Here is a 27,263-nt window from a genome sequence, read left to right on the forward strand (position 1 = left end):
TTATGAAAAAATATCACCAAGTTCCATAGTTTACGTAATATACCATTTGTACATACAAAATAACAATTTATGTGCGTATAAAATAAAATACATGCACCCAAATGATTTTTTTACAAAAATCAATTTAAGGTATCTAGTAATAATTAATAAGGTGTATTAAAAATAATAATGAGGTATAGTGGTATCATTTATGTGGTATATGAAGAGCGAGAGTACGTACTCCCAGGAGTGCACATGAGTTTTCATATGTTTACACAAGACATGGGATACAAGGAAACGAAATATAGCCTAATAGGACTCCCAGACTTAATGCTAATACTCCTTACAGTCCAGGCCGTCCATACATAGTTGGAGCCATTTTTTATTTGCTTCGAGTCATAAACATGATGGCATCATAACACAAATAAAATGGGAGGTTAAGAAATCAAGGTTGCTGTCGCTTTTTCCATTCTTGAATTGCAAAGCGGAGGGCGTTGTTTGGTATCAACTCATGGTGCGCGAAGCTGACGCGGGTCACGGGGGACATTTTGTTCCCCATTTTAAACCAACACTTGATGGCCGCACCTTCGTACGTGTATCCATCGGCAGCAATGTGTGGATCCTTCATGATCTCCTAAAAAAATATAATGGAGATGCAAGTTTATTACATCAAACTTGGAGTAGAAATTAACTAATCTAGCTAGTGACTAAATTGTAAAGGTTGTAGGTGATTAGTCAGGAAAACATAAGATAACCATTTTTTAAAGAGAGGGAAACATAAGATACTCATTTCTTTGATTAGTTAACCGACCTGTGTTGTTGGACATATGAGAAACTTTGGTGGCATGCGTTTATCATCTGGACAGTTCATCATAGCTTCCAAGACATCCCAAACCTCCTTTCTGAGATCAGGCTGCTCCTTTCGTTCATAACGACAACATCTCAGTGCTAGTTTTGCCAACTCTTTAGTGTACTTAGGTGGCCATTCCCCAGCAGAAGTGTCAATTATGTCTTGCAACTTATCTTTTCTTAATGCTCCCTCCACAACATGTGGAAGGCCTAGGGGGCTCTTGCTAGTTAGCAATCGCATCAGCACTACTCCAAAGGAGTAGACGTCATATTGTGCCGTGAGCTCCCCTGAGGCAATATATACTGGATCCATGTATCCCATTGTGCCCTTGAGTTGATTTGTTCGGTGGTAAGGGGTGATAGTGGTGTTTGTGACATTCAAGGGGCGAGAGATCCCAAAGTCTGCCAGTTTGCAGACAAAGTTGGCGTCGAGAAGGACATTGTCAGGCTTGAGATCACCGTGGGCAATGCCTTTTGGTTTGTTGGAGTGGAGGAAGATAAGTCCCATGCAAATGTCTGCAGCAATTCTGACGCGCATTCGCCATGAGAGTGTCTCTCTTCGGTTCTCGCACTGCAGACAGTCCTCTAGGCTTCCGTTTGACAAGAACTCGAAGACCAACACTCTGGCCTCCCTGCACGCTCCTATCAGAGTGACAAGGTTCGGATGCCTCATCCCACAGAGTGTTTCTACCTGTAATTAATACACATGAGAGGAAAAATCACATATTTAGATGCACCATTTTACTAGTGTTTCTCTAGCTGGCAGCATGTCTACTCTTAATAATATATATGATGTTTTGGCGGCATGCATTAAAGGAAAGGAATACTAAGAGTTAGTTACCTCATCATTGAACTCTTGATCTCCTCTTGCGCCTTCACTGTTCAGTTTCTTTATGGCTACAGTAGTATGACGAAGAAACCCCTTGTAGACGCTTCCACACCCACCTTCCCCTATCTTTTTGGAGGCATCAAAGTTGTTTGTCGCTTCTTTTATTTCCGCGTAGCTGAAATCTGTTAAGACAATGGCACTAGTACTGGTAGAGCCAAATACAAATGCACCGCTACCGTTTCTTTGGCGCATCTCTTCAGCCTGCTTAACAGCATGTTCTTTCTCGCGCTGCAACTCTTCCATTAGGGAGTTTGTCTGGAGAAGCTTGTTCTCAAGTTCTGCTCGTTGCTCACTTGCTTTCTGCAGCTCATTGTATAAATGGAGGCGTTCGTTTTCGAGTCCAACCTTTTCTCTGGTTAGTCTTTCCTCTAGCTCATTTTTCTCTCCGCGGAGTGAATTCTCCTGTGCTTTGAACTGCAAGAAAACAGTTGGCTTAGTTGTGAGACAGGTGCACCATCTAACATACACAATTCCCATGTGTTTACACAAGAAAATTGGGAAAATACAATAACATATTAGGCATGAATAATGGATGGTTGAAGGCATGTGGCAATTACAAATAGCATACCATCATAGGATTTTCAAACAGACCCCTCGCGGTTTTCTGCTGATCCTCAATTGCTTCTCTTTTTGAGCACTCCTGATCATCAAGGAGTAGCTGTAGTTGCCCGAACACTTCTCGTTGCACGGCGGTTTCTATCTGTAATACATATGTTTGCTTTGAATTCAATAGGTATGCCAGCATCATCCAGTAAGTATTACAACTCCGACAAAAAACAAAAGACCTGAGTTGGTCAAATAAAATCTAGATGATAGGGCAATAGCAGCAGAATTGTAAGTTTTAAATAGGTAGAATCCTGTATACCTAGTCGATCCCCACTAACTCTAATTCTCTCAACACGCAACTATGCCATCTCACCATGCCACCATGCATGCAAAAGACCCACATTACCATGCACCATGCATACTACTTATATTCAATAAATATTCTACAACTATACAATAATCAAATACTCCATTTGTAAACAAATATAAGACTTTTTAGATCACTAAAATAGTGATCTAAAATGTCTATTTCTTTACAGAGGGAGTACAATATTATATGTATTTTAGTTTCAATTTTCAAATTGTTAACCCAAATACCAATCTTTCATACAACCAAATCTCTTGAAATAATTGCACACAACTAATTCACACGCGTAGCCACGCGAGGTATCATCTCTAGTGTTTACATAGTGCTAGCTAGTGGCAAGTGTTAGATACACTACTGGTTGAATGTGACTACAGCCATGAACACATTCTTTTGTTGACTTCCGTTGTTAAGTGGAACACATTCTATTGTTGACTTCCGTTGTTCAGTGGAACACATTCTATTGTTGACTTCCGTTGTTCAGTGGAGTACATGAAGTATTAAACCACCTTACAATAATTTGAAGAAATTGTCACATCTCTGATGTTCACATAAGCAAGTGGCCTATATTGCATACTCATTTTTAACAATATAGTACTCCATCCGAACCATATTAATTGTCGACTAAATCAGCAACAATTAATATGGATCGGATGGAGTACTTGATTTCCCATTAATAGTTGTTTTTGGATAATGGAGGAGTATTTCTCGCTATAAATTTACGACAATTGAAATGAACAAGCTGTGGCTATGCTTAGATGATAACTCTACTCAGTCCAAAATGACATACCATAGAGTGTTGATGTTCTTTAGAGCTTGCAACTGAAACAGGTACAAGTGAACCATTCATATTATCCAAATCCTTTACAACTAGTGAAGATCCCCGAAAGCTTTGCTGGCAGGAATTCAGGGAGAAACCTTTTGATGTCGTTGTATGAATTGACCGGCCCCTTGCACCTAGTATGGTCTCCGTGCTGTCTGTTATCGATGCTGACAAGGGATATGTATAGCTAACTGGCTGCTTGGACTCTTGTTGAAGGGCTTTTTGATCTGTGGAACCGAAGAAACTTGTCTGCCTTGGTGACGGTAGTGATTGGGATCTTGCAGGGAACTCGGATCTGTCTGAATCAGTGCTTGTGTAGCCGCTTTGCGGTGACTCTACTTTTATCAAACGCTGAGTGGCCTCTCTGAAAATGATGAACCGTTGTTTTGTCAGCTGGAAATAACTTTGGGTAGTCAATCGAGCTGAAATTTGCAGATTTTTTCTTTGAGAAACTAAATTCGCAGATTCTATGTAGCAATTTTTTTTATGTCGAGCCGAGGGCTGCAATGCATGCATGGCAGTCATACCTAGAGCAAGCAAGAGTCTCATTGCATATGTAGAAGATCTGGCAATATGGTTTGGCTTGTTGATGCACAATGGCTGCAACTTTTGAGTTTGGTGCTTTGTTCTTCCTGTCCACATGAAAGATTTCACAATCAACATATACAACTCTCTTTTGAAATAGGCTTTCGCCCCGGTTTATAAATAAAGCAACCATCCATACAATCAACATACATAACACAGGTTATTAAATGGAGTAATTGACTTGTACATTAGACTATAGACTGTGTGTGTGTGTGTGTTTTTGTGTTGTGGGGGGGGGGGGTAATTAGTAAAGCCATACTAATTGTGAGTGTATTGTGTGTTGCTAACTAAATAATACTAGACTAGACAAGGAAGACATATTAAATGGAGTATTTGCTAACTATAAGTAATACTAATTGTGAGTGTATTGTGTGTCATACTAATTAGTAAACCCATACTAATTAGTAAAGCCATATTATGTACTAGTAGTGTTTTGTTATTGGGAGTGTATTGTGATTAATTGTCATTTGCTAACTAAGTAATACTAGACAAGGAAGACAAATTTTGGATTGTGTGTCAACTTACAAAAGGGCCGCGTTTTAATACTGATTAATTGGTTGTGCAGCCTAGCTGTTTTATCGCCGCTTGTTTACAATAGCAGAGACATTAATTCACGTACATGAAATAATAAATTTACATATAATTACACAACTTCCGCGGTGCTTTGCCCTACATACATCTATGCACAGAAACAAGCGCAGTCCGCTGTGTGTGTGTTTATCGATGAAACCTGGTTACGAAGGTGTATTTGGTCTGGACGTCAGGCGAGAAGGAGGATGTTCCCATGACAAGGTTTGAGATGTGATTCTGTTCGATGAGCTTGACGATGCCATTTGCAGTACTGTTCTTCTCGGTCACCAGTGCTTCGGCTTGCATCTGTAAAGAAAGTTTTGTTTTTCTTCTGAACAGGCAAGAAGTGAATAAAATACATGCATCATGATTTTGAGAATGGAATTGGCCTTTTTTAGCTGAGCAGACCTTGAGAGAATCTCTGCAGAAGTCGAGGTAGTGGTTTAAAAGTGTGTTCATCTCCTCCTCCTCATCCTTCCGGTATGCCTTGAGGTCCTTCTCCTGAAGCTGGCTTGCATCGACCATGCGAAATCCTGCGACAAAAGAATTTGATCAGCATAGATAGATATATAGACAGATAATTATATAGGTAGACAGACAGATAGATAGATTGTAGTATTAATTAAGCAAGTGACTGAAGACAGAAGCAACATCAATATAAGTACGTAGTGTGGAGAAAGAAAACATTTTATTGTGTATCTTCATTACTTTGTGCAGAGAGTTTGGCGCTTAATTTTACCGGTCATGATTCTGTGGGCGGGCTGGTGGACATGCAGCAAGACAAGCTTGTCATCGCCGGCTAGGAGGTTCCGAGCGGCCCAGAGGAGGTTGGACCTGCCGTCCTCTTCGTCCTTCCCGACGGCCACATACAGCTTCCCTCCTCCTCTTCCGCCTCCGTCTCCGCCACTATCCTCCGCGCCCTTCCCTAGGGCCACATACAGCTTCCCTCCTCCTCCTCCTCCTCCTCCGTCTCTGCCTTCGCCGCCGCCACCATCCACCTCGCCCTTCTCTAGGGACACATACAGCCCCCTTCGTCCGCCGTCACCCTCCAAGATGGTGGTGGCCTCCTTGTCTCTGGCACCGGCATCGAGGCTAGCCCTCCTGGGAGCCGGGCGCCGGGAGTGCCTGATCTTGGCCAAGTGGGATTCTTTCCTTTGCTTGGCCTCGGAAGCGCCGTAGCTGTACATCTTGAAGCCGGCCGATTTGTGGTTGCAGGATGCTCCTTTGGCACTCAATTTGGCCGCCGATTACCCCATGTAATAAAGCCGCGGCTTGATCGCAAAAAGGAAAGGAAACGGCAGGACTCTGCTTCTCGATTAGAATGGAGTCGGCCCAGAACGGCTTTTCGTAATTTGCCTAAACCAGGTGTGCCGTTGGATTGGTTGCAGAAAACAATCCCAACAAACCCTACATGCATGTGCATGCATAAATTGTTGGTTACCTTTGCCCGTTTCTAGTGTGTTTTCTCTACACAATTAATACCAACGGCCACCTGGCAGGAAGGTTATACCTGCAACGCGTATCCTCTCCGAGGGCCCAAATCTGAGTTTTTTCTTTATGGAATTGCGTGGCCGATCTATGCACCACCAACAATCAAGCGGACGTTGCATAGCTATGGACAAATTTTGTACGCAAAGTTATACCATTAGAAAATATAACATATTAAGTTTTCTATTGGTATAATCCTTTTGAGATGTATCCCCACATTATTTCGCCGAATATTTCGCCGATTTATGCTAAAACTTTTGCTGCAGTTTATGTTGCCGCTAAATCTCTTCTCCAGTGATTTTAATCAGTGCCAAGAACACAACCACATGGAATTCAATCGTACCGCCACCGGAAACGAATCACTTAGATTCTAGTAGCAGCTAGAGCTTTCCATGCAAAGTCGATCAAACTGCCTCTCTGCCGTATCCTAAAAAATACTTCAGTTTAAAGGGGGTCAAGCTCCCGTAAATTCAATTTTTTATGGGATTCCATACATTTTTCCTAACTTTCTTCATGTTTACAAGAAGATGACCCTTTCCGTATAATATGGTGGGCGGCTGGAGACTGCCTGAAATTTCATAGGAGACCCTCACGCGGCTCCAGCGCAGCCGGCACGCGGGGCCGCCGCCACGTCGTTGGGCCGCCCCGCCCCACCTCACCGCACACACGCTCACACCCACACACACACGCACACACATGTGCGGACGCGTGCGCGCGCGCGCACACACACAGGCGCATGTGTCCCGTCCCGTGCGGAGCTCACCAACTGCCTGCTTGCCATGGCCATGGCCGCCTTGGGCAAGCTCACCCAGTCCTCGGCAGCTCGCACCCTGTGCACCCCCGTGCGCCTTTGCGCACGCGCAGCCACAACCCAGCGCCGCTGCTTACCACCGGTTTGGCTCGCTCCAGTGAGGTCTGATGCCTCGGTCGTGCTCAACCATGGGCGCCTATCGTGCATGCCTGAACTGCCCAAAAGGTTTTGTTTAATGGGAAATAGAAAAAATATGAAAAATATTTATGGGAATTGAGAAAAGTTAGCGAGAAGACAAATTTCCCTAAATTATAGTGGACATGCATCCCATGAAGCGACTTTTACTACTAGCAGATTTTTACAGAGCTATTAGGGATGCTTATATGTTCCCACCCAGAGTCATTTTCTTGCATGCACACATGCATCTGTAAGAGGAGGGATCTTGTTCTGCATACTTCAGAAATACTGGGAAAAAAATACAAATTGGGCTCTCTCACGACCACATTTTTCTTCATAATTAAGCTTGTTTTCTTGAGTGTTTAACCGTCTTCAGTCTACAAGAAGCTAGTAAAAGGAAAGAAGAGAGGGAGGGAAACAGCGTTCCTAGTGAAAATATATCCTAAATTCTATTGTTTTCTTTCCTGATGGTGCGAGCTGCTGCTCTCATCCCTATGACCCACAGCTGCTCCACCTCCTACGCTCCTACTTGCCTTGTCGCACCGCCAATGAACAGATCCTATCTTTACTTAGAACTCATCAGAAAACCATTTTTGTTGTGGTTATTGTTAACCTACAAGTTTATATACGCTATGTGTCGTGGTTATTTCACTGAAAGTACATATAGGATCGAGTGTGTATGGAGGAGCGTAGTGACTACCGAAAGATGTAGATGGGAGTCCGCATCAGGAATTATATAGGTTCAAGCCGTTGGCTCTGGAGGTAATACTCTACTCTTGTGTGGTGTTCTTTCTCATGCATGTAAAGCTTACAATGATGTTCAATCCTCAGCCGGTGCACGTCTCCCATCTTATATAGAGTGCATCAGGAGGGGTTCCATGATGGGCTGGTATTAATGTGGGTAATAGTGGCCCAATAAAGTCTGATTGTTTCCAGCGTAACTAAGAAATAACAGTTGTAGTTAACAAGCAATATAATTGCGTTGTGAAAATCGTCGACCGGTTGTCGTTGGGCGACGCCTCCGATAGTCGACTCGTCGTTTGTCTATCTCGGACCGACTGGAGGAAAGATGCCCAACACGGCACTAGTAGAAAAAGAGGCTTCCATACGCCCCCATTAGTCCCCAAAATAATCGAACCGCGACCAAAGGGGTCTTTAGTCGCGGTTCGGGAGGAGACCCGCGACCAACTATCTGGGCCCAGCGCGCTCGGTCGACAGCTGGCGGACGGGAGGGGCTTTAGTCCCGGTTGGCCTGGCCAACCGGGACTAAAGGTCCTCAGGCTGGCCCGAAGGCCTTTAGTCGCGGTTGGCCAGACCAACCGGGACTAAGTCCCGGTTGGTCTGGCCAACCGCGACTAATGGCCCGAACCTTTAGTCGCGGTTGGCCAGACCGGGACTAAAGGTTATACCATGACAACAACACTGTTGCTCTTGGCTAGCATAGGATGAGAAACGACGCGGCCGTGCCGAGGCCGACGGCCAGCGCGGAGAGGCGAGAGGACGAAGATCAACATCCTCACATTGTTCTCTCCTTTCTTGTCTCTTGATTCGTTTCCGACTGAGATGCTCTTTAGAGACAACATGATGGCTGCGACTTGAAGGGAGGAAGAAGATAACATCCAGTGTTTCTTTCGCGTGCTCTGTTAAAAAAAAAGAGGTTGAAGCTTCTTTTTTTTAGACAGAGAAAATACTGTAGTTTTAATTCCACACTTTTTGCTGATAGCCAAACAGCCCATAGTTATTAAAACTATAGTATTTAAAAGAACTGCAGTACTCTCAAAACACTTTGAAAATACTTTGTGAGCTTGCCATGGCAATGGGGCGTCACCAGAGCCGCACAGACCAAGCATCGATGTAGCCACATGCGGCGATCTCTTCTTGGCTTTTAGTTTTCTTGCTCCTAGCCACGTGACACATGTGATAAGTAATTCAAACTATTCTGAGGAAAAAAAAACGGAACCAGCCTACTGGCCTCCCGCTAGCCGGCTTGCGTTGTGCTGATTTGAGCCAGACATCGTTTGTAACACAGACCGCATCCAAGGCCAGACCTGACGCTGACATAAGCCCCAGCTAAAGGCTCAGGCAAATGAAGGTTACAAACCATGGCATAACCTAGCAGGGATCACTTTCCAGTCGAAGTCAGGCCTCGCACTTGTAGAAAAAAGGCCTTTAATCCCTGTTCGCAAAGGCCTTTAGTCCCGGCTGTGCAACCGGGACTAAATATGCGCGACTAAAGACCCCCCCCTTTAGTCGCGCCTCTTACGAACCGCGACTAAAGGCTTTAGTCCCGGTTCTCGTGGCTAACCGGGACTAAAGGCCCGTCCTTTAGTCCCGGTTCTCGTGGCTAACCGGGACTAAAGGCCTCCTCCGCAGGTTTAAACCTGGTTTTTTTGCGAATTTTTTTAATTTTTTTATTTTATTTTCAAATTTCTGAATTATTTTAACCTCTAATCTCTAATCACCACCCCTCATCACTGCTCAATATATCCTCTAATCTCTAATCACCCCTCATCATTCCAAATCATCTAACTTTCCGGACGGTCACCCATCCTCTCACTACTCCAGCCTGAGCACGCTTAACTTCCGGGTTCTATTCTCCCTCGTTTCCAAGTCTGCACTTGTTGTTTTCCTGACAAAACTAGCTAGGAACGCGCGTATTACAACTGCTTCATACGGCTAGCTAGCTAGCTAATTTTTGTTGTTGCATATAAGCATTTGCGAAACAGGTCGCAGTATTCTCAATACTTCAAAATAAACTGGTATGTCAAAACTGTGGTATCTTGTACCTACATGCTGAAATACTGTGGTTTTCAATACTTTGGTTTTTTCAATATTGTGCTACCAAACATAACCTGAATGGGCATGCAACGTTTGGTAGCCATGTGGATCCACTTGCTCTGAAAACAGATCCACCAATGTGTATAATTTCGGACATGTATGATAAGTATCTCGGATTTTCTTGTTTAATAAATGCAACCAATTGTTTTGTTAATGACATGCTAGTTGTCATGCTTTCATCAGGTAAAATTTTAACCTGAATATCGTCAATTTAGCAGTATACTTCCCCCGAGAGCAACTTACTTATTTCAGCCTCAATTGTTTTTGGGTTCCAACTCTCTCCTAGTAGAACCCGCTCTATATTATTGGGTTTTCATGTAAGGAAAATTATAGGAACCTAGCTGAAATTCACAAAGCATCCGTACACATCTCAAATTATTGTGAACACAAACCTAATGTTAACCTGACAAGCATACAAGCTGGATTTATGTCTTGGTCTAGAAGAATCAACAATTGCTCTATTTGGCACATCTTCAACCCATATATTGAGCTAGGTGTTCTCCCTAAGCCGGCATACACATGTTTGATACAAATATAGCTATTGGATACACTTTTAAGTGTCTATTGATAACAGCCACATAAAACTTATATTTATTATCATTGATATTTATTTTTCCCGACAAAAGGTGGATTTTATTGACTCAAAATGAAACATCAAGAGTAAACAAACAGAATGATCACACACCCGGTCTATGCATAGCTAGCTTCGCAGAAGCCAGCCATGGCGGATTACAATGGGTGTACACATCACTGTTTCATTCAACTTGAATACCCACCATGCCAGTTCATTCCAATTCCCAATAACATGTAACAGAAAGCATGTGCATCATTCCTCATTTGTGATACTAAGCAATCAGAAAATGGTAGCTTCTAATTAAGAAGGCACAATAAAAAGTTGTCTGTACACACTTAATTATAAGAGTCATTTGTTTCACATCATAAACATGGCATCATACAAAAAAATGGAAGGTTTAAATGTCACGGTTGTTGTCGCTTTTGCCATTCTTGAATTGCAAAACGAAGGGCATTGTTCGGTATCAACTCATGGTGTGCAAAGTTGACGTAGGCCATGGGGGAAATTTTGTTCCCCATTTGAAACCAGTCCTTCATGGCGTCACCTTCATATGTGGATCCATCAGCAGCAATGTGTGGATCCCTCATGATCTCCTGAAAATATTATGTAAGGATGCAAGTTATATCAAACTAATTCAGTGACTGGATTGTAAAGGTTGCAAGTGTTTAATCGGGAAAGAGAAAGGTGTGGCTGCTCCCGGGTATAGGTGCACCAAGTGAAAATTCGAAAAAAAAATACAAAAAATAACAAAAATATCTGAAATTTCAGGAAATCAAACATTTGATGTTCTTGCAAAGTTTCAGCCATAAATAAAAATAGGAGCCCTCACCAAAAAAGGAAATGAAATTACTGCTCAAAAGTGCATAAAACTTTCTACACTGATTTTGTTTCTTTGGGTGAAAGCTCTTTGAATGTATTTTGTGGCTGAAACTTTGCAAGAACATCAAATGTTTGATCATGTTTCATGTCCTAAAATTTCATATTTTTTAAATTTTGCTTTCTATTTTTTTTCAAAGTTACTGTTCATGGAGGATTGGGGGTGTAGGTGCACCCAGGAGTAGAAAATCCACTCTCGGCGAAAAAAAGGCAACTGTTCATGCGAATGGCATCACATGATTCTGGTGCTTCATTTCTTTGTTTAGTTAAGGGACCTGTGTCATTGGACAGATGAAAAACGTTGGTGGCCCACATTTCTGGTCTTGAATATTCATCATAGCTTGCAAGACACCCCAGACCTCCTTTGCAAGATTAGGCCGCTCCTTTCGTTCTAACCGGCAACAACGCAGTGCTAGTCTTGCCAACTCTTCAGCACACTCAGGTGGCCATTCCCCTGCAGAAGTATCAATTAGATCTAGCAACGTGCCTTCTCTAATGGCTGCCTCCACAACATGTGGAAGGCCTAGGGGGCTCTTATTAGTTAGCAATCGCATCAACACTACTCCATAGGAGTAGACGTCATACTGTGCTGTGAGCTCCCCTGAGGCAATGTATGCTGGGTCCATGTATCCCATTGTGCCCTTGAGTTGGTTTGTTCGGTGATACGGGGTGATAGTGGTGTTTGTTACATTCAAGTGATGAGAGATCCCAAAGTCTGCCAGTTTGCAAACAAAGCTGGCATCGAGAAGGACATTGTCAGGCTTGAGATCACCATGTGCAATGCCTTTTGGTTTGTTGGAGTGGAGGAAGATAAGTCCCGTGCAGATGTCGGTAGCGATTTTGATGCGCGTTCGCCATGAGAGTGGCTCTCTTTGGTCGTTGCATTGCAGACAATCCTCTAGGCTTCCGTTCGACAAGAATTCGAAGATCAACGCTTTGGCCTCCATGCACACTCCTATCAGGGTCACAAGGTTCGGATGCCTCATCCTTCGAAGTGTTTCTACCTGCAATATATTGGAAAGTCACATATTTAGATGCACCATTTTACTTGTTTTCATCTGACAACATCTCTTACTCTTAATGATGAAAAATACCTCGTCATTAAACTCATTATCTCCTGTTGCGCCTTCACGGTTGAATTTCTTTATGGCTACAGTAGTATGTCGTAGAAATCCCTTGTAGACCGTTGCACACCCACCAACCCCAATCTTTTTGCAGTCATCAAAGTTGGCCGTCGCTTCATTTATCTCTGCGTAGCTGAACTCTGTTAAGGCAACATCACTAGTAGGGCCAAATACACTATTCTCCGGTTCTGCTCTTTGCTCATTTGCCTTTTGCAGCTCTTTGCATATATAGAGGTGTTCTTTTCTGAGTCCAGTGTTTTCTTTGGTCAGCCTATCCTCTACCTCTTTTTTTTCTTTGCGGAGTGCATTCTCCCGTGCTTTGAACTGCAAGAAAAAGTTCACTTAGTCAAAGACAGATGCACCAGGTAACATAAATGCTACTACCTCCGTCTCGAAATAAGTGTCTCAACTTTGTACTAACATTAGTATAAATTTGTACTAAGTTTGAGACACTTATTTTGGGACGGAGGGAGTATGTGTTTAGAGATGAGAGTTGGGAAAACGGTAGATTAGGCATCAACAATGGATAGCTAAACGCATGTGAAAATTTCAAATAACATACCATCATAGAAGCTTCAAACAGATTCCTTACGGCTTTCTGCTCGCCCTCGGATGCTTCTTTTTTCGAGCACTCCAGTTCATTGCGGACTCGGTGTAGTTGCTCAAACACTGAAGAAGATCAGCTGCCAGCACAAAGAGTAAAGGAGAAACAGGATCCCCTTGCCTGACTCCTTGTCTGCAGTGAAAAAGTTTCCCTGACACTCCATTGAGCAGAACTGAAGAAGTACCTGAGGAAAGCAACATTGTGATCCAGTTAATCCATCTACTTCCAAAACCTTTGGCTTTCAGAATAGCAAGAATGGCTTGATGGTTAAGCAGATCAAAAGCTTTCTCAAAGTCCAGTTTGAGGAGTACAATAGGATGTTTAGATTGTTGACATTGATGCAGATATTCAAAAGCCCATCCTAGACAATCATGAATAGTTCTACTCTTGATGAAGCCATATTGATTAGTGTGCACAATCTTGAGAATCACAGTCTGTAATCTATTGGCCAAAAGTTTGGTAATGATCTTGATAGTGAAGTTTAGAAGAGAAATTGGTCTGAAGCCACTGGCTGTCACTGGATTGTCCTTCTTTGGAATCAAAGTGATAAAAGAGGCATTGATACTCTGAAGGGAGATCTTCCGATGATAGAAATCCTCAATCCACTTGTAGAAATCTTGGGTAATGATATTCCAACAGGCCTTAATAAAATCTCCATTAAAACCATCTGTCCCAAGTGCTTTGTCAGATGGAAGGTGCTTGTCAGACTGGCCTTCGCGCCTCCATGACCGCCCGTGGCACATGACATAGTGCGAAGGTATGCATGTGCAAATGAGTAACGCATCACAAGTTTTGTTCATTCTAAATGATCAAGTTCATGGGCGCCATTATCTTCTTGAAGACGTCGTGGTGCTCCTCTTTGTGCCTAGGTTCCGAGTGAAAACCTTTGTCCGTTTTGGACTCGGCAGCGATGACGTGTTGTGCCGTTCTCCCTCCCTAGGACGTTGTTGTGGAGCTTATTAGGTGTTATTGGTCGTAGCGTGGTGTTGTAAACAGTTCCTCCCATGCTCTGTCTTGGTAGCGTAGTCGCGTGAGTCTTGTGTGGTCCAATTATCCTGGGATCGGTGTTGTCTGAGATTACCTCATCACCCTGTATCGTTTAGTCGTGTACTTTGTTTGATCTTTGCTTTATATATATAAAGCGGGGCGAAAGCATGTTTCAGGATTCTTCAGTGACGTTCTCCTTCCCGAGGGCGTTGTCTTGGAGCAGGTGCTGGCTGGAGGGGGCATGAGGTGGTGCGGTGTGTCATCTACCATGTTGGTGACGGCGAGTGTCGGCAGCATGGCGCGGTGAGGTCCCGGAGTTGGAAGTGTGTTGATGGACGCGCATATGATGGTAGCACTGTCTGGCGTCATGGTGGCATCGACAACAGTTGGGCCCTGGCAAGGCCTATCCATTGATCTCTCCTGAAAATAGGATGGTGGAAGATGGCGGTGGCAGACTCGAGAGAGTGCGCATGCGGTGCACGCTGAAGGTCTGCTAGACCGGTTGGTGTTCTAAGCTCGCCGTGGGGCAACCTGGTGAGGCCACCGGATTAGATGGCGTGCGTGGATGCGCCAGTGCACTCCATCAGACTTGTACGTATAGCGTTTAGGTTGCCAGGAAGGATGCTTTGGGTCCATCCATCTATCTGCTTTGTCAGACTTTGTTTAATAATTTTTAAATATGGTTGCATGCATCATTTTGATGCAGAGGCAGGGGTAATCCTCCTTTTCGAAAAAAGAAACCAGGCAAGAAATCCGTTTCTACATGTAAAATTCCCTTTGCTAAAATATGTAAATTTCCGTCTTAAAAATGGAATACATCCTAACGGAATTCTTTCTCAATATCTGCAACTATAAACCACCTAAAGAAATCCCTGTCAAAAAACATCGCCCAAGGCAAATATCTCGATGGTTCTTGATTTTGCTGTGTTCACTTCATTGTTACTCAACACTAACGTGCCTGGCCTAGCACGAGAAAGAGAGGTTGGAATCATAGTCCCTGCCTTTAAGGGCAGAAGAAAAAGATTATTTGACCAAGGGTTCTCAGTTCTCATTCATGGAAACTTCGTGCGGGTCCCAGGGAGACCTGCCAAGTCCAAGTCTTCCCCATATAAGACCGTGACATTTTTGTTTTTAAGAGGCGGAAAAAGCCATGGACCTGTATACTAGTCTTTTCTGAGGCTAGTGTTTGTGAGAACGACCATGCTCGATGTGGAAGTAGTTTGGTCAACTTTGCTTCACTACCACCTTCTTTACAAGTACTCCCTCCATTCCTAAATGTAAAACTTTTAGAGATTCTACTTTGAACTACATACCCATGTATATAGTCCTATTTTACACTGTAGATTCACTCATTTTGCTTTGTATGTTGTCCATAATGAAATCTCTAAAAGGTCTTGTATTTAGGAACGGAGGAAGTATAAAACATACCCCAAAAATCTCAACTCACAAACATTTCAAGCCAATCAAACAATTTGGATAGCTCTGCCTGTAGTAAAGTGGAGTACTTTGTTTAAAGAAATATAACATATCCTCAAAATAACTGGACTCAATATCATTTCCATCCAGAATGTCTCGTGTGCATTTGAAGAGATCCCATTTCGAACCAATCAAATATATATAGCTGTGCATCTATTAATGTGGAGGGCCAGAAGAGCTATCTAAACCACTCAAACAAACGCTAGCTGGCTAATGTTGCTTTCAATAGGGATTGGACGAAATCCAAACAGAAAACAGCCCACCACATGTGCTTTCTAAAAGATTTAGAATTAAATTTGTAATTTGGGTTTTGAAGCGTCAAAAAGCTCAAAAACCAATCTCGCATGTAGCTACCAGAATGTCTCGTGTGCATTTGCAGAGATCCATAAGACACGACTTAATTTATGAATAGGTTTTGTTATAGTTTCACAGATGTCTCATAAACATAAATATTCACACCAAAGTTGGAACTTCACATAACATGTTTTCCATTTTTAAGAGATCTTCAGTTCGCCTAACAAATTTTCAATGACGTTAGTGAGTGGTGGTATAGAGTATAGACGTGTACCACTCGTCTATTCCTATATGTAGCAGAATTGCGCCAACTGAAATTAGCTAACTTTAGCGACAGGTCAATCTATCTCCGTTCCGCCGTGATGCTAACGAGCCGGTGCGTATTCATCACAGCGGTGCTGCAACTACTAATCTCCTTCCTGGCGGTCGCCGGGGAACCACAAATCGGGCTGCCCGGCTGCCAGACCCGCTGCGGCGACGTGAGCGTGTCGTACCCGTTCGGCATGGGACCCAAGAAGTGCTACTGGCCGGGTTTGAAGCTCACCTGCGACGACCGAGGAAGCAAACCCCCGCGGCTGCTCCTCGGCGATGGTGGCGCTGGTGCATTCGAGGTTGTCGAGATTTCCCTAGAGAAGCTCACGATGCGCGTAGTCAGCCACAAACTACAAGCCATCAACATCAACATGAGCAGCGGCGGCTCTGGCCGGTTGAGCCTCGGTTACACCTACACCGAGGCCATCGGCGGGGCGCCGTACTTCCTGCAGCACCTGGCCAACGAGATGATCCTCACCGGGTGCAACGTGCAGGCGACACTGCGGTGGAAGGGAGAAATCGTCAATCGGTGCGCCTCCTTCTGCCCCATATTTACTGACGACAATGGTAGTCCGCTCCCCGCCCAGTATTTCGCCGCAGACTACAATTCCAACAGCTGCTCCAACTTGGGCTGCTGCCAGTCGTCCATCTTGTCCAGCAGCACGTCCTATGATGCCAAGGTGAGTTCACAACTTCACATGTGCACATGTCCATGTTTTGTTAACTTAATTACAGTATCTTTTATTTACTTAGTCTTAAACAAGACATGCTAAATTATATTGTGTGCAGATATCCATGTGTGTGATCAGAAAGAAAAACATGGCTGCTTCGGCCATTGTGAGCGACTGCCCGGATATGTTAGCTGCCGGTGCCCACAAGGAACCCATGGCAACTACTCCATACCCGGGGGCTGTGTCGCAGACACAAACACAGGTATGACACGCACCAGCCAGTCGATTACTACTACTAGTACGTGCAAACAATGGAACTATTATTTTTATTGGGCCTGCTTAAGCAAATAGTTATAGTAAACATATGTGCGTGTATTGTTTAACTTTCAGGTAACTTGGCCTTAATCATTGGTTTGTCGGCTGCAAGTGGCCCATTCATTCTACTTTTGGTTCTTCGCATACTCGTATTGTCAAGTGATTTTAAGGAACAAAAGCTGAGGATGTTGAGACGGAAGTTCTTTACTCAAAACCGTGGACAACTGCTGAAGCAGTTGGTATCTCATAGGGCAGACATCGCAGAGAGGATGCTCATTTCGTTAGAAGAGCTACAGAAGGCTACCAACAATTTCGATCAAGCTCGCAGGCTTGGTGGTGGAAGGCATGGCACTGTCTACAAAGGGATCTTATCAGACTTGCATGTTGTGGCTATAAAGAAGTCAAATATTGTTGTGAAAAGAGAAATTGACGAGTTCATCAATGAAGTTGCGATACTCTCGCAGATCAACCACAGGAATATTGTAAAGCTTCGTGGGTGTTGCCTCGAGACAGAAGTCCCTTTATTGGCATACGAGTTCATTTCCAATGGAACACTTAGTGATCATCTTCACACGGAAGAACCAAGATCGTTAACTTGGTAAGATAGGTTAAGGATCACAACCGAAACATGCAAAGCCCTTGCATACCTTCACTCTGCTGTTTCAGTCCCTGTAATACATAGAGATATCAAGCCTTCCAACATACTTCTTGATGATGCCTTGACAGCAAAAGTGTCAGACTTTGGAGCTTCAAGGTACATTGCCATGAATCAAACAGGAACAACAACTGCAGTGCAAGGAACTATAGGTTACTTGGATCCTACATATTATTATAGCAGACGCCTCACAGAAAGTAGCGATGTTTATAGCTTTGGAGTTCTTCTTATTGAATTGCTTACTAGGAGGAAGCCATCTTTGTATAGATCCAATGAAGGCGTTGGGCTTGTCATGGAGTTCGTTGCACTACTTGCAGAAGGCAATCTATCCGAAATACTAGACCCACCAGTTGTAGAAGAGGGAGGTAGCGAAGTCGAAGACGTAGCTAATCTAGCTGTGTCGTGCGTGAAACTGAGAGCAGAGGAGCGACCAACCATGAGGCAAGTGGAGATGGCGCTGGAAGCTCTCCAAGCGCGCAAGGAGCATGTCATGGGTGATTTGATAGAAGAAACAAACGGGAAGAAACATGCGGCACCAAATTGTCCATCGACTAGCAAACGACCAAAGGGAAGTGAAGCAACCAGATGCTATAGCCAAGAAGAAGAGGTGGTGTTATCCGCGACATACCCTCGATAGTTTTGCTTGCCCGGAAGTGATTTTTAGTGATGTTGTATTCTTTCTACTATTTGGAATGAGCGTGTGCTATTGTATGAATATATGAGTTACACAGAACTCTAGTGTATTATTTAAAATAAATTTGAATGCACCCAACTCTGTTGTGCTAATTTTGCATGTTGTCGCGCAATCAGCATTTGGTCTTGATGATCGACAGTTCATCACTAGTGGAAAAAGTGTTAGTCACAATTTTTGTTGGTGGCGCACCGACTCCTAACAACGCTAGTACTATTTTTTCCAAATAGTGGTGGCGTCGGACAATTTGGTACGACGTTGATTTGAGCATACCGCTGGCATAGAATTTTTCTCGTATCACATAGGCATTTTCTGAGTTTTTTTCCCGCGTGCTTTCGTTTTCTATAGCGTGGCCCATTAGGCATACGACAGCAGTATCCATTAGGCCCACGCGAGCAAAATAAAACTACCCTATCCACTAAAGATCAGTGTAGGTCCGATTCACTAACCTATCATTTTCGCCCCTTCTTCATCCCCCTTCTCGACCGCCCCGCCACCGCCGCTGCCCGATGACGCCGCTCTTCGCTGCCGGAACTGCGCGGCCGCCGCCAACTCCGGCAAGGTGCTACACTGTGTCATGTTTGGTCGATAGGTGCTACGCACGACAAATCCTTTGCGTCTGGATGGACGAGCGCAGGACGATAGCGTCGTCGGGCGTCGTGGTGGCATCGACGGACCGGTAAGGATGATGCGGATCTATCTCCTGAAGATGGGTCAGCGGTCCGATGATGATGGCGGCTTCTAAAGCGTGTGCATGTGTTGTACGCATTTTGTCTGCTGCGCCGGTATTAGTTCTGATACATTATGTGGATGGATCGGCGACGACACTGGTTTTAGATATGGGAGTGAGAGCCCTCCACATTATCTAGTTTTTTAGATGTGAGTGAGTGGTGGTTTCGGGTGGCTTGATGTATATTCCTGTTCGACCTTTGTTGAATAATAAATAAAGATGACCGTATGCATCGATTGACGCAGAGGCCAGTGTTTTAACCTCCTTTTTGAAAAGAAAAGTACTCTGTTAGTAGAGTGCTTAGCTGATTAAGGATGAAAACTGCAATAGCTCCTTACTTTCCCTGGTAAAACTACAAATATCACAAATGCAAACCCACCCATCCCGGTAGCCTCCCGTGAAGCTACAAGGGAGGAGGCCCCCTCGCCTCCCATCCATTGTTCCTCAACAGCTTGGGTGCCGAGCTCCCCCACCACCACACTAGACGCGCTGGGATTCATTGGATCCGCTCCAGCGAGCGAGCCGGATTCAGTTCACCCCCCACCTACTCCTACACAGACGCCTTCATGTCATGCCGTCGTCTGATCCATCGACTGGCTACCATGTGCTCTGCTCGACATGTTGCGCCGTGCAGCAGGTGTGAACAGCGCCGACCGGCCATGGACTCCCGCTCCAGATGGGGGCGCCGATCCACGCATTCAAGCGCCCGAAAGCTGCGACTGCTCCACGATCTGGACCTAGATGTCGGATTCATTGCCCTTTGTTTTTCAAAATAAAGGGTTTCGTTTTTAGACTTTTCCAATTGTTCCAAACTAATAGAAATAGCATTAATCAAATTTGCTTCGAAATACCTTGACTTTTTCAGAACAGGTCCGAGTCAAATAGCAATGATTTGAAGCACTTTTTTTTTCCATTACACTATTTCGGAAACCTGCTGCACACTGACTTAATAATTTTCTGATCACACGGGTGCGACGCTGGTCATGTAGCGTGCGACGCTGGTCATGTAGCGCCTATCTGTGAGACGTTGCACAGTGTAGTGTGGCGCCTTCGTATCGGGCGTCACACAAAAAGGTCAGCCGCGTGAAATAGTTTCACGGATAGTTCATTCTGTGATTTGATTTTATCTATAGGTCAAATTTGTCAGATTTGCCGCGCACGCTCGCTCGCTCGCTGGGACCTCAATCAATCAATCAATGAAGCAGAGCTCACTGTTCTGGACAGAGACGGCGATGTGGCCGGAGCCTACCACCTTTGCTGATTGATTGGGACCTCAGCCATCGTGAAGCTACAGACCTTTGTCGGCCACCTCATTGCGTACGCCACCGAGATTATATTCACCCTTCCCGTCTGCTAACTGATTACATCCCTTTTCCCATTCTACCCTGGGTGACCACTCTGCTCACTCTCACTCTTTCTTTCTCCTCTACGCCGGCCGTGCACAGCGCGACGCCGACGACCGCTTCCCCCCGACGTTGCCGCAGCCGCCATACAAGTAGAAGGTGAGGACCCCCTTCCTCTCCTCTTCGTCCTAGCCAGCGGATCCTCAGATCTGAGCTGAGTGGGGCCGCAGCAAGCTCAGACTAAATTGTTTCTTACAAATCTTTGAGATGATTTCCGTACCACCTATAGAACTCTTAATTTCTCAGCAGAAGAAATCACCGGGTTCTGGGTTTGCGCAGTCATAGAAAGCTCCGATTTGTTGAGTACGTACAAAGCTTTGATTTTGTTTTGTGCTGTGCTGTGAAAATTGAGCTCAGATCTTCTTTTAGTAGCCTGTGATTTGTGCAGTCCAATTTGTTGTGCGGTACCAACTAAGCTCACATCTTTTTAGCAGAAAGTACCTAGTAGTTTTTAGAGCTTTGCTTTGCAAGTAGTACACTAGTACTACAAATTAAGCTCACACATTAGATTATTACAGAGGCTCTGTTTTGTTCAGTACTACAAAGCTTAGATTTTGATTTCTGTACTACGAATTTAGCTCAGATCTTTTTTCTGAACAGCAAGCTTTTAATTTCTGCAATATAGGACCGAGATGGCAACCTCTCCCAGCTTTGTGCTACACCGCAAGTACTAGGAGCATTGCTGAATGCCGGATCTAGATCCCCAGATCTAGGCCAAGGGTCTCGCTTTCTGCTCACTGTTACTTCTATCATCTCTCCAATCGATCCAAGGTAATTCATCGATTGCAGCAGCACCACCCCACTTATTAAAAAATTGACCGTCCCCTCTATTTAGTGTGCACTTTCTTTTGTGTGCAATCCATGCTTTTCCTTTACAACGAATTGTTGGTAGTCTCTGCTGAGTGAATCTACATGACCATCCTTCTTTTCCATTTTTTTTGCATGTCACTATTGATGTGTGAAAGGTAGTAATAAAGAGGACTCATTTTGTGTGCATCCTTTGTTTTCAGTTCCAGCTCAAGCCACTGGACCCTGCAACTACTTGCGAGACTGCACGGGATATCTATCTCTGCAACAAGATCCGTCTCTCATCTCTCTAGTCGATTCAAGGTACATAGCTGAATCCAGCTACACAACACTTACTATAGCTATTTTTCTTTTTTGAAAGAGCTGATCGTGTGTCTTTCCGTTTCAATTGTTGGTGTTTGTTCAAGGTAATACTATATCGGTTTTATTTCGAGCCGAATTTCTGTGCACTGTCTTTGCAAGCCACATTTTCCCTTGGGATTTCTTGCTAGTCTCTAGTGACTGAATCTGATTATCCTTGCTGTTAGCTTCGGATTGTTGATGTGAAAAAGCGAGGTAGTAATACAGAGCAGTAATTTTTATTTGCATGCTTGTTTTCAGTACCAGCTCAAGTGTGAGCTAACCCTGCAACAAATGGCGGGGGTTCTGGATGCTTTGGCATCTTACGTGACCAGCATGCTTGCCGAGATGGCCAAAGAGGAGGTGGCCATGCTAATCGGCGTGTCTGACGGGATCAAAGACCTAAGCATCAAGCTTGGGGACCTCAAGAATTTCCTTGCTGATGTTGATAGGAGGAACATTACCGATGATAGTGTGCGGGGGTGGGTGGGCGAACTGAAGCGTGCCATGTACTTGGCCACTGACATCGTCGACCTATGTCATCTCAAGGCCATGGAGCAAGGTCAAACAAAGGACAGGGGGTGCCTTAACCCTCTGCTCTTTTGCATGCGGAATCCCCTCCACGCCCACGACATCGGCACCCGCATCAAGCTCCTCAACCAAAATTTGGATGATATTTGCAAGAGGGGCAGCAGTTTCAATTTCATCAAGCTAGAAGCCTACCAAGACCAAAAGACCACTCGGTCTCCCGCCACTGACCGGAAAACAAATTCACTGATTGAGCGGTCCGGTGTGGTTGGAGAGAAGATCGAGGAGGACACGAGGGCACTTGTGGAGGTGCTTACAAGGGAGGCGGTAGGTGACAAGAGTGGTCGCCTCATTGTGGTCGCCATTGTTGGTATCGGAGGGATTGGTAAGACTACCCTCGGCAAGAAGGTCTTCAATGATGAGGCCATCGAAGGCAAGTTTACTAAGAAGATATGGCTTAGCATCACACAAGATTTCACCGATGTTGAGTTGTTAAGTACGACCATCACTGCCATTGGGGCAGATCTTCCTGGAGGGGGTGGGGCTCAAGACAAGGCCCTACTTGTCGATGCTCTCAAGAACTCCATCAAGGACAAGAAGTTCTTTCTTGTACTAGATGACCTGTGGGATGTTGATGCATGGAACAAACATCTAATGACTCCCTTTAGCTATGGTGGCCCCGGTAGTAGAGTCCTCATCACCACCAGACATGACACTGTAGCCCGAAGCATGAAAGCCTTTCATCCCTACCATCATGTTGACAAATTAGCTCCACAAGATGCTTGGTCATTGCTCAAGAAGCAGGTCGGTACTTCCAAAACTCAATATAATACACGTCGTTTGGGACTACACTGTTAAGTTAATTTGATCTACACTTTCATAGATCTACCAATTTAAACTTTATATATTTATAATGCTTCCTTGACTTAAATTTCACCGTAACACAAGTTCATCAAGTTGGTAAATGAAGGAAGATATCAAACAATATTTTCATTTGTATGCATGATGTACGGCTTCTCAATTTGTGGATTATTCCGGACTTAAGTTTAGCAATTATCAGGGATTGCATCCAGCTTCTCAATTAGTTTCTACTTGCAGGTACTCACAGGAGAGGAAAATGAACCAGAAGTTGATATGCTAGAAGATATTGGCCTGCAGATTATAGCAAAATGTGATGGCTTACCACTTGCTGTAAAAGTTATGGGTGGACTCCTATGCAAGAAGGAGAAAACACGACGTGATTGGCAAGACGTCTTGAATGATGATATGTGGTCAGTATCTCAAATGTCAAAGGAACTAAATTATGCCATATATCTTAGCTATCAGGATTTGTCCCCTTACTTAAAACAGTGCTTCTTGCACTTCTCCCTCAAACCAAAAAAGACAGTGATAAATGATACTGAAATTGTGTCCATGTGGGTTGGTGAAGGATTGGTTGAAGGAGACACATATACTCGTAGTTTGGAAGAAGGGAATAAGTACTATAAGGAGCTAATAGTAAGGAACCTTATAGAGGTAGATACAGATTACCCTAGTCAACTTATTTGCAACATGCATGATGTCATTCGCTCATTTGCTCAATTTGTGGCTAGGGATGAAGCACTGTTAGTTCATAGTGGAGAGACCATTAAAAAAAAACTTGGAGCTCAAAGTTTTCTTAGGTTGTCTATAGAAACCAAAGGAGTAGAATGCGATGAATTTGAGTGGAGGTATTTAAGAGAGCAGAAATCTCTTAGGACACTGATAGTAACTGGAAACCTCAAACTTCAGTCTGGTGATTCATTGGTTACCTTTTCTAGTCTACGGACTCTACATATTGAAGGTGTGAATATGGCTGCACTGCTCGAATATGTGTGCCAACTCAAGCACTTGAGATATTTGGCATTAAAGAGGACTGATATGTGTAGACTACCAGAGAACATCCATGGGATGAAATTCCTGCAGCATATTAGCCTTGAAGGTTGTGAAAGTCTCATGAAACTTCCTGATAGCATTATCAAGCTGCAAGGGTTGAGGTTCCTTGATATTGATGACACGCTTGTAAATAGTATCCCAAGGGGTTTTCGGGCTCTTACAAATTTGAGGGTACTATACGGGTTTCCGGCCTATATTGATGGTGACTGGTGTAGTTTGGAAGAGTTGGGGTCTCTTTCCCAGCTCAATGAACTTTCACTAGAGAGCCTAGAAAATGTATCTAGTGCCTTGTTGGCTGCAAAGGCGAGGGTAGATGCAAAGAAACAACTCACCTATCTTGGTTTAAAATGTGGTGGTAGAGTGGGAGATGGGTTGGTCCAAGGAGAAGTCTCTGAGTCTAAGGAGGAGGAGCAGATGATTGAGGCGGTGTTTGATGTGCTATGTCCTCAGCCTTGCATAGAATACATCAGCATAAAAAGGTATTTTGGTCGCCGGCTCCCAGGCTGGATGACGTCCACAGTTATGGTGCCTCTCGAGAGCTTGAAGATTCTTGTCCTCGAACACCTGCCCTGCTGCACCCAACTCCCAGATGGCTTGTGCAGGCTCCCGTATTTGGAGTGGATAAAAGTGATGAATGCTCCAGTAATCAAGTGTATTGGTCCTGAATTCGTTCAACAGTACAATCAGCTGCACCGTCCTTCATCTCAGTTGGCTGCTACGTTTCCCAAACTCCAGCAGATGCATTTTGACGGAATGGAGGAATGGGGGGAATGGGTTTGGGAGACGGAAGTGAAAGCTATGCCCTTATTGGAGGTACTTCGTATCACATCTTGCAAACTGGGTCGTATGCCTCCAGGACTTATGTCCCATGCAATAGCTTTGAAGAAGCTAACAATACGGCGCGTCCGAGGTCTCCACTCTCTAGAGAACTTTGTTTCTGTAGTTGAGCTCGACCTGTATGACATACCTGAATTGGCCATGATCTCCAATATTCCAAAATTACAAAAGCTTACAATCAAGTGCTGCCCAAAGCTCGAGATGCTGCAGGAGATGGCTGCACTCCGGAGACTCGAGCTGAGAGTTTTCCGCAGGGAAAATCAACTTCCAGTCTACCTGCCGACTGTGAAGCCTAGTCATTTGCTGCTGACCTGCAGCCTTGAAGTACTCACTTCCATGGCTGAGGGTGAATCTAGCTCCGAGTGGGACAAGTTCAGTCATATCAAGCAAGTCGAGGCTTATGCAGAGGAAGGAGGAGATGAGAAGAAATGGCACGTGCTCTACACATCTGAGTCCTCCAACATACAGACAAATATTCATCAGGTAATACTTTGGTCTCTCTCTCTTTCAATCTAGCTAATACTAATATTCTTCCTTACTGTAACCTTTGTTGGTTCCATGCATATCTATTTTCATCAGTATGATATAGGATAGCTGAATATATCTCCCACTGTTTTGTTTTGCTTGCCAGGATCGATTGGTCGAAGAAGAGGAGTAGGCTGAAACTCCAGCCGAACGAGGAAGGACCATATGATGCAAGGATATATAAGTACGTCTGCCGTTACAACTTGTACTATTTTTGAGTATTCTTACTAATAATGCCATGACCATTGGAATCTCATGTTTAGATGATGATCAAATCCATGCAGGGATACGGGGAAAGCATCAGCCATAATGCCATATACACTTACCTGCAGAGATTCAGACACCACACTAATTTCTTGAGAAGTGTGACATATACACTTATGAATTTAGAGATGTAAACTTCGTGGCGGACTATCTAGCTGGTGAAGAAACATGGTGACCTTGGCAAGGCTCTCCTTTGTTTAGTGAAAGCAACTAATGGAGTTTAGACTACTCTGCTTTGCTCTGCTCTCTGAAAGCAGCTCAGGTTGCAGGTCCTCTGAAGCAGCTGCGTTTTTCTTTTTCTTTTTTCGCCGGTGTCTTTCATTCGTTCTCTGGAAAACTATGTTTATTTCTGATAGATCAATCAATAGTATACTGGAACACTAAATACTGTTAGAACAAACCCAATCAAAATGTACTAATGCTCTGCACCTGTGAACACTAAATATGTATATCAAAGAGAGGCATCATATTGTTTTGCCTTGCTCCATCTGAATGTCTGCCTATAAAAATGGAGCACTACTGTATCCACACCACCTGCCAGCCAACCAAACGTGAACAGTAATTCCATCTTGTTACTACTGGTTCTTATTTTCAATAATTTCGAATGTGATCTTGATCCAGTTTTATCAAGGTAGATTATGTTATAAACGTCAGAGATACATGATTGTCATTAAAGAGACTAAAGCGATTCAGAGAGGGTTTGCTGAAGATCAGATGACTACACGATGATCTCTACATGTGGTTAACTAGGGCTAGCTTTGGCAAAATATGTGAAGATGAAGGAAGGCGAATCAAGCAATAGGTACGTGCAGAAGTTAGGTGAGTGAAAATGAAGGAAGGCGAATCAAGCTGTATAGGTACGTGCAGAAGGTAGGTGAGTGAAGGACGAGATTTCCAATGGCTGCAAACCGTACTGCATATTTCATGCACCCACGGCCAGCTTTGATCGTTCACATCTCTACATGGCCATTATAAATTTACACTAGTGAGGAGCGTGTGGTTACAAGGGACCATCTAGCTTTTTTCCGTTTGGATGAGTGCACGTGGTTACAGAAGCCCTAGCATTAGTGGGGAGACAGCCAGGCCTAGGACACAGCAGAATTATGTGATTTAGCAGCACAAACCAAGTGTCTGTTGGCATGCTTGTTCGAAGGCCAAGGTTCAATCACTATGGAATTTTGTTGGTTATCAAATAACTTAGATGCATATTGTACATCAAACCATCTAGAACTAGGTCATGCCCTGGTTGGGTTTTGGATTGGACAGGACGACACAAGTAATCCTAAACAGTTAATTAGTATGATGTGCACTAATTAGTATGAAAAGACACAATTTCCCTTCTAAGAAATTTACAGGGGGGTTATAATGAAGTAGACATCGTTAACATCATTAACACCACCTTGTAAAAATATGTAACCCATGTAACTCTTTACATATATAAATATATACACACACAGTAGGAGCCTCTCCTACTGTCT

At 44.0% G+C, this 27,263-nt stretch overlaps 3 protein-coding genes across 3 annotated transcripts; 1 reads left to right on the top strand and 2 right to left on the bottom strand.

Annotated features, from left to right (window-relative positions):
- Nucleotides 1-424: 424 nt before the first annotated feature.
- On the bottom strand, nt 425-5,792 carry LOC109786414 (U-box domain-containing protein 33-like). The gene is made up of 9 exons (XM_073497308.1): nt 5,345-5,792; nt 5,014-5,138; nt 4,766-4,911; nt 3,978-4,082; nt 3,418-3,814; nt 2,286-2,417; nt 1,670-2,131; nt 791-1,519; nt 425-613 (listed from the first exon to the last, which is right to left on the bottom strand). The coding sequence occupies exons 1-9, from the start codon at nt 5,790-5,792 to the stop codon at nt 425-427; spliced, it is 2,733 nt and encodes a 910-aa protein (XP_073353409.1).
- A 3,597-nt stretch (nt 5,793-9,389) lies between these two features.
- Nucleotides 9,390-14,393, bottom strand: LOC109786413 (U-box domain-containing protein 70-like). The gene is made up of 6 exons (XM_020344979.3): nt 14,292-14,393; nt 13,158-13,221; nt 12,996-13,102; nt 12,404-12,757; nt 11,585-12,313; nt 9,390-11,026 (listed from the first exon to the last, which is right to left on the bottom strand). Exons 1-6 carry the CDS (start codon nt 14,391-14,393, stop codon nt 10,838-10,840), a joined length of 1,545 nt encoding a protein of 514 aa, XP_020200568.1. The 3' UTR covers nt 9,390-10,837.
- Nucleotides 14,394-16,111: 1,718 nt separating this feature from the next.
- On the top strand, nt 16,112-26,272 carry LOC109786402 (uncharacterized). The gene is given in 10 exon segments (XM_073496048.1): nt 16,112-16,786; nt 16,916-17,039; nt 17,168-18,354; nt 19,031-19,117; nt 21,197-21,342; nt 21,582-21,681; nt 21,979-23,049; nt 23,344-25,479; nt 25,628-25,705; nt 25,806-26,272. Coding segments are annotated over 9 exon segments (5,508 nt in total). The 5' UTR covers nt 16,112-16,156; the 3' UTR covers nt 25,655-25,705; nt 25,806-26,272.
- The last annotated feature ends 991 nt before the right edge of the window (nt 26,273-27,263 follow it).

The sequence above is a fragment of the Aegilops tauschii genome, chromosome 4 (assembly GCF_002575655.3).
Source record: "Aegilops tauschii subsp. strangulata cultivar AL8/78 chromosome 4, Aet v6.0, whole genome shotgun sequence".
In the NCBI taxonomy this organism is placed as follows: Eukaryota; Viridiplantae; Streptophyta; class Magnoliopsida; order Poales; family Poaceae; genus Aegilops; species Aegilops tauschii.